The 11,839-nt window shown below is 42.0% G+C and overlaps 1 protein-coding gene across 5 annotated transcripts in view; it reads left to right on the forward strand.

Annotated features, from left to right (window-relative positions):
* Positions 1 to 3,567, forward strand: part of MRPL42 (mitochondrial ribosomal protein L42) — a 46,355-nt gene extending 42,788 nt beyond the window's left edge. For all 5 annotated transcript variants that reach the window (XR_007919754.2, XM_070052701.1, XM_070052703.1 and 2 more), the window contains one exon: positions 3,395 to 3,567. Coding sequence is in view for 4 of the 5 variants with exons in the window: in XM_070052701.1 (XP_069908802.1) it covers positions 3,395 to 3,440 (46 nt within the window). In the remaining variant the exon portion in view is untranslated. The remainder of the gene's footprint in view (positions 1 to 3,394) is intronic.
* Positions 3,568 to 11,839: the final 8,272 nt, after the last annotated feature.

Consider the following 11,839-nt stretch of genomic DNA (forward strand, 5'->3'; position numbering starts at 1 on the left):
GGACAGTGAGAGAGAGAGACAGAGAGAGAAAGGTCTTCCTTTTGCCGTTGGTTCACCCTCCAATGGCCGCCGCTGCAGCCGGCGCACCGCGCTGATCCGATGGCAGGAGCCAGGATCCAGGTGCTTTTCCTGGTCTCCCATGGGGTGCAGGGCCCAAGCACCTGGGCCATCCTCCACTGCACTCCCTGGCCATAGCAGAGAGCTGGCCTGGAAGAGGGGCAACCGGGACAGAATCCGGTGCCCCGACCGGGACTAGAACCCGGTGTGCCGGCGCCGCAAGGTGGAGGATTAGCCTATTGAGCCACGGCGCCGGCTCATCTGAAGTCTTGAGATGTCAGATGCATTCTTTGGAAGGAACCCCTTTTGCAAATCATTTGTTTTCTACTCCCTATGAAAATTTGCACTCAGTAGCTGCTCTATGAATGAATGGTTGTTGACAAAATTGTAAATTGCATCACTCCCCATAGCTGCCCGGGAGGCATCTCCTTTTTCGGTATGACCACTGCCCAGCAAGCTACCCTTGTCTGTGCCCTCAGTTCCAGTACTGTGTCCAAGCTCTTCTTCCCATCTTCAGTCTTCCTCAATTAGCATGTAAAAATCCAAAGTGATTGAGTGTTTCTTCCAGTATATTTCTTTTAGAGCATCATGTGTATAGGGACTGGGTCTGTTACCTTAATGACTTTGTTGTTACTCTTTTTACCTATATAAAGTGCATATATTTCTCCTGGTTTCTCTTCTTGGTTCCTTTTCAAATTTCCTGTCTCTAGGTTTTAGAATGCCCCAGGATTAGTCATTGGACCTCTCCCCTTTCTGTCCCATTCTCTGTGATCATGATTTTTTTTTAAAGATTTATTTATTTATTGAAAGGCAGAATTACAGAGAGGCAGAGGCATAGAGAGAGAAATCTTCCATCTGCTGGTTCACTCCCCAGATGGCCACAACGACCAGAGCTAGGCCAATCAGAGGCCAGGAGCTTTCTTCCGGTCTCCCACACGAGTGCAGGGCCCAAGGACTTGGGCCATCTTTTACTGCTTTCCCAGGCCATAGCAGAGAGCTGGATCAGAAGTGGAGCAGCCATGACTTGAACCAGTACCCATATGGAATGCTGGCTTCGGAGGCAGTGGCTTTACCTTCTATTCCACAATGCCAGCCCCAATCTCTGATGGTCTTAATCGTTAATCTGCATCATCTCCAGTTCTAGTTATTTGGGGATAATATATGGTTTAGGGTGGTGAAATGGGTTGAAGAGAATATCTGCTTTTGAAGTGAGAATCGATCATGATTTCACCCAGTACCAAAACTATTTTTTTAAAAAGATTTTATTTATTTATTTAAAAGGCAGAGTTACAGAGAGAAAGATCTTCGATTTGCTAGTTCCCTCTCCAAGTGGCCACAACAGCCAGAGATGGACCAGGCCAAACCCAGGAGCCTAGAATTCCACCTGGTTGTCCAACATGGGTGGCAAGGGCCCAAGTTCTTTGGCTCCGCTGCTTTCTTAGTTAGATTAGCAGGGAGCTGGATTGAAAATGGAGCAATTGGAACTTGACCCAGTGCTAGGCAGTATCTTAACCCAGTGTGCCCCAGTACCACCATAACTTTAAATACCCACCTGCGTGATAATGACTCCCAAGTGTATCTCTTGACCTCTAGACTTGAATATCAGACTGCCTACTAAACATGTCTAACATGCATTCCTAACTTGATGTGTCTCTTTTCTTATCATACCTCTTAAACAAGATCATATGTGGAATAGCTCCACCAATTGTAAAACTGTTGAAAGAGAGAAGGATGCAAGGAACACTGAATGGAAAGTAAGAAGGACCTGGGAAAGAATAATAAATTTCTCAAATATAGAGCAATCCTATAAATGCATAAATGACAATACACATTATTATGAAGAACTACTTTAATTTACTCCCATGGAGGCAACAAAAATTAGCTCCTACCATCAGTAAGAAACAAATTTGACCTGACTTACTATAAACCAGAAGGAAAAGTGCTGCTCTGTGTTAAGGACTGGGAACCAGTATTCCAGATGTCACTGAGTCACTGTGTCATTTAAGAAGGGCAACAGTATGTCTCCATTTGCCAGGAACAGTCTTAGTTTAACTCTTGGGTTAATTATTAATAGTGCCTGCTTCAGTTCCCTTAAGAGTTCCAGTCTGGATGAGAGACTATAGGGTCACCTTAAGTTAAGGTGTTTATTTCTGGCTAGTGATTATAGTATATGTAGAAATTCATACTTGATAAGAAATCTGTAAATGCTATTTGACATTTATTGAGTGTATTTTAGAACTTGACTCTGTTAGGTTTACGGCTATCAGGGTCTCAAACCTTTTCAGTCAGTCGTTAGTCATAAATGCAATTGAGCAATTTATGTTGTATTATATTTTTAAAGGATAGTTCTTAGCATTTTTAGAATCCTACACATCATTGATAATTTGATAAAGGTTATGAACCCACTTCCCAGAAGTGGATAGTGGGTAAAGCTGACGTCTGTGATGCCAGCATCCCATATGGATACTGATTGGAGTCCCAGCTGCTCCACTTCCCATCCAGCTCTCTGCTATAGCCTGGGAAAGCAGTAGAGGATGGCCCAACTACCTGGGCTCCTGGCTCCTGACTTCAGATCGGCTCAGCTCTGGCAGTTGCAGCCATCTGGGGAGTGAACCAGAAGATGGAAGAGTTCTCTTTTCTTTCTCTGCCTCTGCCTCTCTAAGTCTGCCTTTCAAAAATATAAATAAATGAATCTTGTAAAAAAAAAAAGTTCTGAATATTTTTGAAACATACTCTTACATTGCTTTTCAAAAGTATTGTACCAATTAATACTTTAATCAGTGGGGTATGATACTGCTGATTTCACCACATCATGCTTGGTTTGGGCATTATGAGTTTTTCTTTAAAGATTTATTTAGGGGCTGGCGCTGTGGTGTAACGGGTAAAGCCGCACCTGCAGTGCCAGCATCCCATATCAGCTCCAGTTCAAGTCCCAGCTGCTCCACTTCCAACTCAGCTCTCTACTATGGCCTGGGAAAGCAGCAGAAGATGGCCCAAGTGTTTGGACCCCTGCACCCATGTGGGAGACCTGAATGAAGCTGCTGCTCCTGGCTTTGGCCTGGCCCAGACCCAGCTGTTGTGGCCATTTGAGGAGTGAACCAGCTGATGGAAGATCTCTCTCTGACTCTCCTTCCCTTTCTCTGTGACTCTGCCTTTCAAGTAAATAAAATACATCTTTTTTTTTTTAAAGGAAGTATTTAAAATGTGTATATAAAGTTCTCTTGATTTTTAAAATAGTTCTAATAAAGAGCAAAATGTTCATAGGAATTTTAAGATGTCTGTCAAGAGTAATGCATTTTCATTACAATAATCTTATCAATATTTTCTTTTTTTCAAGTTATCATACACGTCGTAAGAAACTGGATCCTCCAAGGGACAGATGATACTGAGGTTCTTGGAATCAAAGAGGAATGTTATCCTGTGCCTCATTTTCCATTTGAGAAAATGGAATCTGGTATCTTCCCCTTATATGTTACATAGTAAAATGATCATTAAATATCCTTTCATGTAGCAGAATGTGTTTTTCTTTGTATATATTAAGTAATTCCAGATTTGATTCTCATTAAGAAAAAACTTTTCATCTTATTTTCTTTTTATGGTAAAGTCTATCATGTATGTGTGTAGTATGATTAAGTATTTTTACATTACCAGCCAAACATTGTTAGTCATATAAATATGGTTCAGAGAAATGTCCATGGCTCTCCTTCTGAAGGAATGCTTTAAATTGCCTTTGAGAATAAATTCACTGGGTCAACTGAGAAAATGGAAAGTAGATGCTGTAGTATTATTGGTTTCTATAAAATAATTAGATTAATTACATTTTAATCAGTTCCTACTATCTTCCAGGTCTTTTCCATTCATTATTAAATTCTCAATAAAAATCTTTTGAAATAAGTGGCATTATCTCCATTTTACATTTAAAGTTAAATGACTTAGTAAGTAAATGACTAGTAAGTGGAAGGGGCAGGATCCAAACTGTCAGGCTCCAAGTGTTTTTTTTCATCTATTATTAAGAATATGCAATCCTAGAGATTATTCAACAAAGCATATTATATAATTCAGGGAATTTTTTTTTCTTTTTCTGGCTAACTTAAAAAATATGCTAGTTTTAGGATATATACAAAGAGCTTCAACTCTGTGATTAAAATATTTTATCATACCAGTGTTAAGAGAATGTTGATAGATTGATCTGTTGTTTCTGATCAATTTATATATGATTTTTAAAGATTTATTTATTTATTTGAGAGTCAGAGAGAGAGAGAGAGAGAGAGAGGTCTTCCATCCGATGGTTCATTCCCCAATTGGCTGCAGCGACCGGAACTGTGCCAGTCAGAAGCCAGGAGCCAGGAGCTTCTTCCGGGTTTCCCATGTAGGTACAGGGGCCCAAGGACTTGGGCCATCTTCTACTGCTTTCCCAGGCCATAGCAGAGAGCTGGATGGGAAGTGGAGCAGCCAGGACTCGAACTGGCATCCATATGGGATGCTGGCGCTTCAGGCCAGGGTGTTAAACTGCTGCGCCACAGTGCTGGCACCCCCTCCCTTTTTTTTTTAAGATAGCTTATATATGATTCTAATAACATGGCTGCCCCCTACAGTTTCTATTTAGGAGGTTTGGGCATCTTAAGAAAATGGAGAAGTGTATTATTCAATTTGTGTTATAAAATACTTGCAATATTTCTAGAATTGATGAGAAAAATACTTTTTCATTCAAAGTCTGTTGTTTAGTGGTGTTTTTCTAAATAAAGGAAATCCAGATGAAGGTTCAAGTAACCAATAAAATGTAAGAAATAGTGAATAAGAAAGAGTTCAGGAAATATAATGGTGACCTTCTGCTACCCAAAGGAAATGGTTTTAAGAATTTTATTTTTTTTTACTAGTATTAATTTTTTAGAAAGATCAAAGAAAAACCATTCATACAACTTGATAAACAAAAATATTACCATCTGTGTTGATTACATGTCCTTGAAAAATTTTTTCTAAGTTAATTTATTCAAAATTTTACAAAGATTGAGCTCTGTTGTAGAGATTGAAAGTGTACAAAACTAAACCAAAACAAAATGACGAAAGTTTTCCTCTAAGCACAAAGATCTACTAAATAGAGATGTTGCCTAAACTGCACACTCACATTGGTACTTTGTGTTTGTTTTTCTTTTTTTAAAGATTTTATTTATTTCTTTGAAAGACAGAGTTAGAGAGAGAGAGAGAGAGAGAGAGAGGAGAGGTCTTCCATCCGCTGGTTCACTCCCCAGATGGCCGCAACGGCTAGAGCTGCGCCAATCCAAAGCCAAGAGCCAGGAGCTTCCTCTGGGTCTCCCATGTGGGTGCAGGGGCTCAAGGACTTGGGCCATCTTCTACTGCTATCCCAGGCCATAGCAGAGAGCTGGATTGGAAGAGGAGCATCCGGGACTAGAACCAGCACCCATATGGGATGCCAGCGCTTCAGGCCAGGGCCTTAACCCACTGAGCCACAGTGCCAGTCCTATCATGTTGGTAATTTGGAGAAGTAACTTTAATTTTATTGTATTCGAAGTATAGATAGTTTTTTTTTTTTTTTTTTAAGGTTTATTTATTTATTTGAAAGGCAGAGTTACAGAGAGGCAGAGAGAGAGAGAGATCTTCCATCCACTGGTTCACTCCCCAATTGGCCACCATGGCCAGAGCTGCACCAATCCAAAGCCAGGAGCCAGGAGCTTCTTCCAGGTCTCCCATGCAGATGCAGGGGCCCAAGCACTTGGACCATTTTCTGCTGCTTTGTCATGCCATAGCAGAGAGCTGGATTGGAAGTGGAGCAGCCAGAACTCGAACTGGCACCTATATGGGATGCTGACACTGCAGGCAGCGGCTTTACCTGCTATGCCATGGCACCAACCCCTAGATGGGTATTAATTTTGTTAAATAAGCATATTCTATCTCAGCATCTCACGTCATCACAAATGTGTGCAGTGTCAGTGTGGTGCACACAGCAGAGACATCAGCACAGGCATGTGCAGTGTCATTCCAGAGATAGGAGCCTATTATCCACCATCACCATTTTATGAAAGATCCACTTATTTAGCAGGTATCTAAAAATTATAAGAAGTCATATTATCCTTTATATTAGCGAACTTAACATCGTGAAAAAACCCATTGCCTAGTTCCTGTTCTCATGTTTCTATCAGTGGGATAGATGAACACATCCCAAATTGAGGGAAATAAAAAAAGCATTGTTGGTGAAACCACCAGAGGGCACTCTCACATAGGGTTCAATTTGAACATCCCTCACCCAAAGCTGGTGACTTCCCCCTACCCCCACCAATAATGGTATTTGAGAATAGCAGAGCATAACAATGAGAGTATGAGTGCTAGAATAAATTATCAGTGTTTGGCCTGGGCCAGGACAAGGCCAGGAGCCAGGAGCTTCTTCCAGGTCTCCCACTTGAGTGGCAGGGGCCCAAGCACTTGGGCTGTCTTCCCCTGCTTTGGTGCATTAGCAGGGAGCTGAATTGGAAGTGGAGCAGCCAGGTCTTGAACCTGTGCCCATATGGGATGCCGGTGTTGCAGACAAAGGCTTAACCACAATGCAGGCTCCAAGGGGTGCTCTTAAATTGTTTTAAAACAAAGAGAAGATTGGTTACTGGGGCTTATCACAGGAGTTGATGTTAGTTGGTATAGTGTGTCAGTCAAGTGCTCTGGCATTTCCAAGTTAGCTGTCCTTTCAGTTAGTAGCAAGTTGCAGTTTGGAAAGTCATCTGCAAAAGTTCTTTTTGTGTAGTGGTGGTAGTCTTGTAAGATTGTGATTCTGACAGAGTCTGTTGTGAGTTAACTCTCAAGAAATCATGGATAAGAACCCTTCCTTCACAACTTCTTGGCTCTATTTATGTTAGGTTTGACTCAAGGGACTGCATTTTGATTTTGACAATTTTCACAGTCCTCTCTCAAGGGAAAAGTCTAGTATTAGAGATGAATTCCCTAAACAGTCTTTTTCTTAGCATTTGTAGGTGGATAAACAATGTGTCTTCAAGGGAGTTTGTATCATATGATCATAAGGGCTGTGAGGCCAGCGCTGTGGCTCACTAGGCTAATCCTCCGCCTGTGGCGCCAGCATACCGGGTTCTAGTCCCGGTCAGGGTGCCGGATTCTGTCCCGGTCGCTCCTCTTCCAGTCCAGTTCTCTACTATGGCCCAGGAGTGCAGTGGAGGATGGCCCAGGTGCTTGGGCCCTGCACCCACATGGGAGACCAGGAGAAGCACCTGGCTCCTAGCCTCGTATCAGCGCGGCGCGCCGGCCGCAGCACGCCAGCCATAGCGGCCACTTGGGGGGTGAACCAACTGCAAAAGGAAGACCTTCCTCTCTGTCTCTCTCTTTCTCACTGTCCACTCTGCCTGTCAAATAAATAAATAAATAAATAGATAGATAAATAAGGGCTATGAGAATATCTTTGGCTAGGGGACACAACGATTTCTGAATGTTTGCTAATTTTAATGAAGGATGTTATTTCCCTCAGGGGGTAGTAGCTTTTTAAAGTGCTTAATTAGCAAGAATTTGGATGTTCCTAAGTTGAGAATGATTGGTAAACTGCATAACAGTAATGAAGTAAATCTTTGAGTTTTGAAAACATTATTCATTCTGTTGGTCCCTTCATCAAATATGTACAAGCTTCCTAGTACATGTCAGGAGGTCTGTTTTAGTTGACTGTTGGGAAAAAATGGTCCCTGATTAAGGACCATACTACACACTGAACTAATATCTAGTGAGCTATTTAATGTTTCTGATGACCTTGTTTTCCAACAAGGAAAGTAATTGTTATTATTTTTAAAGATTAGAAACTAGGGGCCAATGTTGTGACATAGCTGGTGGGACTGCTGCCTGCAACGCTGGGTTTATGTCCCAGCTGCTCCACTTCTGATCCAGCTCCCTGTTAATGTTCTGGGAAAGCAGCAAAAGATGGCCTAAGCCTCTGGGCCCCTGCCATCCATATGGGAGACCTGGATGAAGCTCCTGGCTGCTGGCTTTGGCTTCACCCAGCCTTGGCCACTGTGGCCATCTGGGGAGTGAACCAGCAGGTAGAAGATCTCTCTCTGTCTCTCCCTTTCTCTCTGTAAACTCTGACTTTCAAAATAAATAAATCTTAGTAACAAAAAAAAAAAAGTACAGCATTATAGTAGGGTGGAATAGAAACTTTCAATTTAGTCAGCTACTCTAAATATTGTATATGTCCCATTTAAAAGAATATAAATTGAAAATGAATGTCAGGTTCTAGCTTAAATTTCACTTCCAAGAGGCCTATTATTACAGTTTGTTTCCTTTGCAGCACATTCCCATAATGTTTCCTCTACCTTCCCCAAAACATTCTTCATGTGTCAGCTAAAATTTCACTCCTTTAGAGGAGCTACTAGATTAGGTTAGTGGTTGTATGGAACACTGTCTCTTTACAACACTTATGGTATGAAATTACTCATTTTTTATGTGACTTTGATAAATGTCCGTTTCTCCTACTGTACTATAAATGCATGAGTTGCAAAGAACCTGTCTGTGTGATGATTTTGTAAAAGAAATTGCTTTAGGATTTAACTTAAGGATTGCATGAATGGGATGGGGAGAATGTGAAACTCCTAAAATGGTGTAGAATTTTGAGAATATGTGTGTGCTTTCTGGAGGTAGAGTCTGTAGTTTGTCAGCAACGCATTAAATTCTGTCATATCATGCCCTGGTTCTATTTGCCTGCAACCAAGCACATAATAAGATTAGAACTGAATGGTAGTGATATGTGAAACAGCAGCTTCTACTTATTCTGACAGGCATATTTAATTAGATTTGAAGCATTTTTTTAAAGATTTTTTTAATTTATTTGAGAGGTACAGTTACAGACAATGAGAGGGAAAGACAGAGAGAAAGGTCTTCCATCCACTGGTTCACTTGCCAAATGGCCACAATGACCAGAGCTGATCTGATCTGAATTCAGGAGCCAGGAGCTTCTTCTGGGTCTCCCACGTGGGTGCAGGGCCCCAAATGCTTGGGCCATCTTCTACTGCTTTCCCAAGCCATAGCAGAGAGCTGAATCAGAAGAAGAGCAGCTGGGACTAGAACCATTGTCCATATGGGATGCTGGCACTGCAGATGGAGGATAAACCCACTGAGCCATAGCGCCGGCCCCAGATTCCAAGCCTTTTTTTTTTTTTTTTTAAGATTTTATTTATTTTATTTGAGGGGTAGAGTTACAGACAGTGAGAGGGAGAGACAGAGAGAAAGGTCTTCCTTCCTTCCAAATGGCTGCAGCGGCTGGAGCTGCACTGATCAAGAGCCAGGTGCTTCTTCCTGGTCTCCCACATGGGGTGCAGGGGCCCAAGGACTTGGGCCATCTTCTGCTGCTTTCTCAGGCCACAACAGAGAGCTGGACTTGAAGAGGGGCAGCCGGAACTAGAACTGGCGCCCATATGGGATTCTGGCGCCGCAGGTGGAGGATTAACCTACTGTACCATGGCACCGCCCCCCCCCCTTTTTTAATAAAGATTTATTTATTTATTTGAATGACAAAGTTACAGAGAGGCAGAGGCAGAGAGAGCGAGAGACATCTTCTATCTGCTGGTTCACGCCCCAGTTGGCTGCAATGGCTGGAGCTGAGCTGATCTAAAGCCAGGAGGCAGGAGCTTCTTCCAGGTCTCACATGCTGGTGCAGGACCCAAGCACTTGGGCCATCTTCTACTACTTTCTCAGACCATAGTAGAGAGCTGGATCGGAAGTGGAGCAGCCGGGACTCAAACTGGCACCCATATGGGATGCCAGCACTGCAGGCGGCAGCTTTACCTGTATGCCACAGTGCCAGCCCCAGATTCCAAGCATTTTTAAGGAAAAAAGATAGCACATAACATGCCTTTGTTTTGAATGGACCTGGCTGCTTCATGCAACCCCTGCTCAAGGAATACTTTCTACTTTCTCGTGTATATTTTTTGATTTATAGACAATAAATAGATAAATATCAACCTACAAAAACTAGTAACGCAAACTTCTATTTGCTGAAAGAATAAATTTTTATTGCTTTTAGGCAAAAAGAATTATTCCTCGTATTTTTCATGAGAAAGTCAAAATAACTTGCCAATATTCTTTTTAAAAAATTTTTGTTTTTCTTTTTTTTATTTGTTTGAAAGAAACAGAGACAGAAAGAGACAGATTTTCCATTTTCTAGTTCACTTCTCAAGTGCCTGCAACATCCAGGGCTGGGCCAAGCCAAAGCTGGGAGTTCAAAACAATCTGGGTCTCCCCTGAGGCTGACAGGACCCAACTGTTTGAGCTTTCACCTGCTGCTCTCCAGGAGGTGCATTAACAGGAAGCTGGAATTGGGAATGGAAGGCACTCTGGTATGGGATATGGACATCCCACCTTGCATCTTTACCACTGCACCAGTCACCAGACATAGTTGTTCTAAAAATATGCTAATGTCAAAGAAAGATTTTCCCAATTGAGCTCAGTCAGCCATTCGCTACTATTTTCTAATGCGCTGTTCAACCTTCTGAAAGTGAATATTTTAAATGCACTGGGAAGAAATGCACAGGAAGAATATATGATGTGCTTTCTTATTTTGTACAAGGGCATTTATTTTGATTTAGTAATACAACCTCATGTTTGTATAGCATTCTCCTGCAGGAAGCCTAGAATGCTTCACAATCATGATTGCCTGACTTCTAGTAATGTTGCTTATATAGATGAGCTCTTCTTTTTATTTATTTGTTTGTTTGTTTTATGTGAAAGAGAGACAGCTATCCCATTCACTGGTTCACTTGCAAAATGCTCACAAAATTCTTGAACATTTAGCAGTGGATCTCACAAGTTAATGGGAACCAGCTCCAGCATTCTACTGAATGGACCTATAAAATCTTAAATTTACTACTAAAACATCAGACCAGTTACCTAACAGAGACATTTTACCTAATTTTCTGATTACTATATCCCGAGAGAAATAAATTGCTCCTTACTTCTCAGCTTCAGTGTTTATTTTCTGTTTCTTTTAAGAATGTAAGAACTTGTTAAAGTGTTTTAAACTACTTGGAGGGTTCTGTCTCCTAAGGGAACGCTGGATGAATTCTTGAGTGTCAGTTATCTATTACCAAGTAACAAATTATTGGCTTACAACAACAAACTTTTATTTAGTTCACAGTTCTGGATAATTCTAATCAAGGTCAGGCTGAACTGATTGTATGACAGGGCTTGGCCAGGCATCTGAGGTCATTAGTTGGCTGGCTGTTCCTGGATGGCATCACCCAAATGTCTGGTGATTGAGTGACCATCAGCTGGGGAAATAAAAAGGGGAACTTTGTGACTCATCCAGCAAGGCAGGCCTGGCTTATTCACATGGCTTCAGGGTTCCAAAGGTACAAGATTGGAAGCCCCAAGGCCTCTTGAGACCTAGTCTCAGAAGTGGTATAACAATCAGTTCCACAAGGCCATCCCTGATTTAAGGGAGGGAGGGTGAGGTAGACTCTACCTCTTGAAGGCAGAAACAGCCAATACTGTGGCCATTACCAAAGCTTGATTAGTTTATCTATGGATTTATGTTGTCATATGTGTGGAAGAGAGATGAAGGCACAGGATATGTTTGGTTCTTAGAAACTGATTGGAGGGTGCTGGTGTTGTAGCCTAGCGGGTTAATCCGCCGCCTGTGAGGCCAGCATCCCATATGGGCGCCAGTTTGAGTGCTGGCTGCTCTACTTCTGATCAGGCTCCCTGCTAATGCACCTGGGAAAGCAGTGGGAGGTGGCCCAACCCACATGGGAGACCCATGCTGAAGTTCCTGGCTTGTGGCTTCATC

The sequence above is a fragment of the Oryctolagus cuniculus genome, chromosome 11, assembly GCF_964237555.1.
Source record: "Oryctolagus cuniculus chromosome 11, mOryCun1.1, whole genome shotgun sequence".
Classification (NCBI taxonomy): Eukaryota; Metazoa; Chordata; class Mammalia; order Lagomorpha; family Leporidae; genus Oryctolagus; species Oryctolagus cuniculus.